Genomic DNA, 4,598 nt, shown 5'->3' with positions numbered 1-4,598 from the left:
CTGTAAGAAACTCTTCTAAAACTTAAAAAGACTTTTTTATTTTCTTGTACAATAAAATTTGTGTGTTTGGATGGAAGAAATTGCAAAAAATGTGGTGGAAAACCTTTGGAAATTGAACTTTTAAACTTATGTACATACCCAAATACACCCATACCTGAGTGCAGAAACAACAATAATTTTATGAGAAATCTCTGTGCCATTAGAAATCGTTAAGAATTTGCATCAGCACCAATAATCTCTACAAGGGCTGAAGCACTGGTGGAGCCAGCAGGGGTCGAGAGGGGGCACATGTCCCCCCTCAACTCCCAAAAACTTCTTTAATTTACCAGTGAAATGTTTTTGTTTGCCCTTAACTTGCCCACCCTCAAAACTCTCCACCACTAATTCAGGGGCACCCCTAGGATCCTTCAGCAATTGACGTTAGACCAGCAAATTTGTTGCTGTTGTTTCAATCTTCACTCTTTAGAGTCCTTAGTAAATTAAAACTTAGATGAACAATTGAACAAAGAAGGAAAATCAGCCTTCAAGTCTTTCAAGAACAAGCTCAGAAAAGAAGAAGAAAAGAAATTATAGAACAAAGAATAAAGAAGGAAGGGCCCAAAAAGAAACAAGGACGAAGAAGGCAGAGTGTTTGGGATGTCTTAAAGTCATTAAGATTTTTTGCTTTTTTTTTAAGTGATGAGACATTGTTCAATTTGTTCACAATTCACAAGACATCACAATTAATTACAATGCACAAGCCACAAGACTTATTTGTGGCTATAGTTTTTTCTTTTAGAAATGGAAGCTAAAACTTCCACTGCAATTTTTTTTTTTTTTTGGAAGATGGATAAATGTAACATTATAATTAATTAAAGCTACTCCCTAGTTAATTGTTGGATATACACAATTAAACTTTAAAGTGTTAAAAACATATTTGCAGGAATAGCTTTTGCATTATATAATTAATTTTTTTTGGATAATCTCTATCAATGTAAATTATGCAAAATTGATTTTTTAAATGCTATATGGAAACAACTCTTTTTTTTAAAATTTCTTTCCAGCATGTATACCGCATTAAAAATGGATGATCATTGTGCATCTAGAAACTCTAACTCATAAGATAATACTTAGATGGTTCTGAAACCCTCAATAGATTTAATTTATTGATTCAGATGGAAAGAAGTAATTCATTAATGTACAATGAATTCTAACTGCAAGACATCCAATTCCATAAATAAATTTTGAAATTTCTCATGCTACCCCCTAATTAGATTGAACTCAATCACTTACTATTGAAATATATAATTAAAATTGATAAAAAAAAATTATTTCGTTAGTTGTATTTTGCCCCCCATGAACAAAAGTTCTGGCTCCGCCACTGGCCGCTGAAGTGCCCTTTCTTTTCAGAGTAACAAATACACTACCTCCTTCAGCAGCCCTAACCAAAAGCATGGATTTTTAACAGAATAAAATAAATAAATAAATTTTTTTAAAAAAATGCAGAGCTCTATTTTGGCGAGGTAAAATCCAGGCCATTAAAATGAGATTTTTTTTAACATAGATCAAAACATTCTGTTTGTCTGGTTCTTCAGCAATAACCAAAATTTCAAATATATGCATGAATCCAATACTGTTCCAAGCATTAGGGAAACACCACCTAATTTGGTAGTTGATATATTAACTTTAGGTTAATGTTTCTAATTTGATTTTTTTTTTCTTGTAATAATTCATAGATTGACTCGGAAAATGAATGCGAAGAGGAAAATTTACTTACACATATTCCCGTTGGAGATGATTTGCCCCCTCAAATTGTCATTGAAAATGGTTTGTTTGGCTCTTATTCTCTTATTCGTACATTTTACGCATCATTTATTGTTTGTTTATTTATTATTATTATTATTTTTTGTGTTGTAGATGAAAATGAAACTGTAAGTGATGAGGACGATAATAATGGCAAGGGAAAGGGCAAGTTTGAGTGGAAGCTCGTAAGTGAAGACGAAAATGTTGAGCAACCTCAGCAAGGTATGACATTTAGCTCTATGGAAGATCTTCGCTCATTTTATAGGCGGTTTGGTCGGAAAAAAGGTTTTGGAGTGGTAATCAAAAAAGTCACTAGAGACAAAATCACTGGGGAAAGCACACGTGTCACCCTCGCATGTGGGCGTCAAGGCAAGCCACAACCCAAAACAAGCCAGCCAAATCCCACAGTAAAAACGGATTGTAAGGCGAAGTTGAATGCAAAGTTTGTTGAAAGATAGTGGTATGTGACTAGTGTAGTTATTGACCACAATCATGATTTAAGCCCAAAGGCAGGAAGATATTTTAAATGCAATAGGAATTTGAATTTTAACGTGAGAAGAAAGATTATAATAAATGATATGTCTGGGATTAAATTGAGTCAGAGTTATAATACTCTTGTTGTTGAAGCTGGGGGGGTATGAGAATCTTCCTTTTATAGAAAAAGATTGCAGAAACTTCATTAACAAGGAAAGACGCATTCGACTTGGTCAAGGAGGTGCTAAAGCACTTCCAGACTATTTGAATAGGATGCAAGCAACTGATAGTGGTTTCTACTTTAGAGTTGATGTTGATGATGATTCTAGATTGAAAAATGTATTTTGGGTTGATGCAAGAAGTAGGGCATCGTATGAAAGTTTTGGGGATGTTGTGATATTTGACACGACATACTTAACTAACAAATATGGTATGCCATTTGCTCCGTTTGTGGGAGTGAACCACCATGGTCAGTCAATCCTTTTTGGGGCAGCATTGATATCTAGTGAGGATACAAAAAATTTTGTATGGTTGTTTGAGAATTGGTTGAATTGCATGAATGGCCAAGCGCCCATTGCAATTATAACAGATTAAGATCGGGCTATGAAAAATGCAATTGCAAGAGTTTTCCCAGGAACCCGACACCGATATTGTCTATGGCACATTTTGAAAAAAAAATTCCAGACAAATTTAAATCATATTCAAATTATGTTGCCATTAAGAGTGCCATACATAAATGTGTTTATGAGTCTCAAACATGTGGTGACTTTGAGGTAGGATGGAAAAGTCTATTAGATAGTTATGACCTTAATGATCATGATTGGTTACACCAGTTATATAATGACCGGACTTTTAGGTACCGGCATATCTAAAAAGTGTGTTTTGGGCTGGTATGAGGACTACACAACGGAGTGAAAGTATGAATGCCTTTTTTGATGGCTATCTACATCCGTCTACCACTTTGAAGCAATTTGTTGATCAATATGATCTTGCTTTGCGGAAGAAGGTTGAGAATGAGACTCATGTAGATTTTAAGTCTTTTACTACTAAGGTTCGATGTCTAACCTTCTATCATTTTGAGAAACAATTTCAAAAACTTTACACCAATACCAAATTCAAAGAAGTTCAGGTTGAGATAATGCACATAATTTATTGTACTGTCTCCCTTTTGACTAAAGAAGGTTCAATTTGCACTTGCCAAGTGATTGAACAGGTAAAAGTTCAAAATGCAGTCGTTGAAGATGCTTATATGAAATTAGTAACATATGTTGTATACTTCAATGGAGTTGAAGATGAATTTGAAGTAAAATGCACATGTGACTTATTTGAATCAAGAGGCATCGTGTGCAGACATGTCTTTTCTGTATTGTGTGCACATAACATTACATCTTTACCACCCAAATATTATCTTGATCGTTGGAGGAAGGATGTGAAGCGAAGATATACTTTAATTAAAAGTAGTTTTGATGCGTTGAGTGCCAATCCCGAAGTAGAAAGATATGACAACTTGTGCAAACGTATGCTTACATTAGCAGAGGTCGCTGCAAGAAACGTGGATCACTACACAAAAGTTAATAAGCATATTGATATGTTAATGAATGACTTACGTGGTTCAAGTCCACCTTCTCTTGCACTTTCAGACGTATCTTTAGCATGTAATGAATTCATTGATGATGTTGAGTTGGCAGTAGATGGTGATGAAGTTCATAGTCCCAATGTAGCTAAAAAAAGAGGAAGGTTACCGCATAAAAGGAAGATGTTTGCGGTGGAAAAATCGACAGTGAAAAACAGTAATCCCAATCAAAGGAAACCAAAAAAGAAGGTTACTTACTTTCCTTCTCATATTGCTTAATTATCATTATTATTAAAAAAATTTGTGCATTTCTTAACATTTTTCCTGTTTTTAACTTAAAGACTTCCCATGGAGATGATGTTCCACACAGTGATGTTTTTGAAACTCAAGAGAGTGCAACTACTCAGGTATTAAAAATGAAAATAAATAAATATTTTATGAGATTTGGTTTATACTGTTATCTGAAATCTTGAAATTGGACTTTGTAGGATATGTGGCCACTTGCACTATTGGAGCGGTGATTGGAATGGAAGGCCTGCAAGTTAGAATGCATCTTTTTTGATGTTTTGACACTTTTTTTGGTATTGTATAAACTAGTGAATGTGGATTTAATTTCATTGTAAATGATACCCGACATTTACAATATTGTAGATATTTGTAGAAGATGCCTCACTTTTTGTGTAAAGGTGAATTGTGATTGGATTTGTTTGAATGTTTGGAGAATTACGTGGCAAGGGGAAGTTATATAAATGTGATATCCAAGAAGTTA

At 34.1% G+C, this 4,598-nt stretch overlaps 1 protein-coding gene across 1 annotated transcript; it reads left to right on the top strand.

Annotated features, from left to right (window-relative positions):
* The first annotated feature begins 3,175 nt into the window (after positions 1-3,175).
* Positions 3,176-4,350, top strand: LOC132162338 (protein FAR-RED ELONGATED HYPOCOTYL 3-like). Its single transcript, XM_059572581.1, has 3 exons — positions 3,176-4,078; positions 4,171-4,236; positions 4,318-4,350. Exons 1-3 carry the CDS (start codon positions 3,176-3,178, stop codon positions 4,348-4,350), a joined length of 1,002 nt encoding a protein of 333 aa, XP_059428564.1.
* The last annotated feature ends 248 nt before the right edge of the window (positions 4,351-4,598 follow it).

The sequence above is a fragment of the Corylus avellana genome, chromosome ca9 (genome assembly GCF_901000735.1).
Source record: "Corylus avellana chromosome ca9, CavTom2PMs-1.0".
Lineage (NCBI taxonomy): Eukaryota > Viridiplantae > Streptophyta > Magnoliopsida > Fagales > Betulaceae > Corylus > Corylus avellana.
Note: the sequence above shows the minus strand (reverse complement) of the source record. Positions and strands in the feature narration are given on the sequence as shown.

What these genes read in the sequence shown, in the direction of transcription:
- LOC132162338 (XM_059572581.1), top strand. Translation starts at nt 3,176, where the DNA reads ATGAATGCCTTTTTTGATGGCTATCTACATCCGTCTACCACTTTGAAG. An exon ending in AAAGGAAACCAAAAAAGAAG is followed by an intron (nt 4,079 to 4,170) that starts GTTACTTACTTT and finishes TTTAACTTAAAG; the next exon opens with ACTTCCCATGGAGATGATGT. An exon ending in AAGAGAGTGCAACTACTCAG is followed by an intron (nt 4,237 to 4,317) that starts GTATTAAAAATG and finishes TGGACTTTGTAG; the next exon opens with GATATGTGGCCACTTGCACT.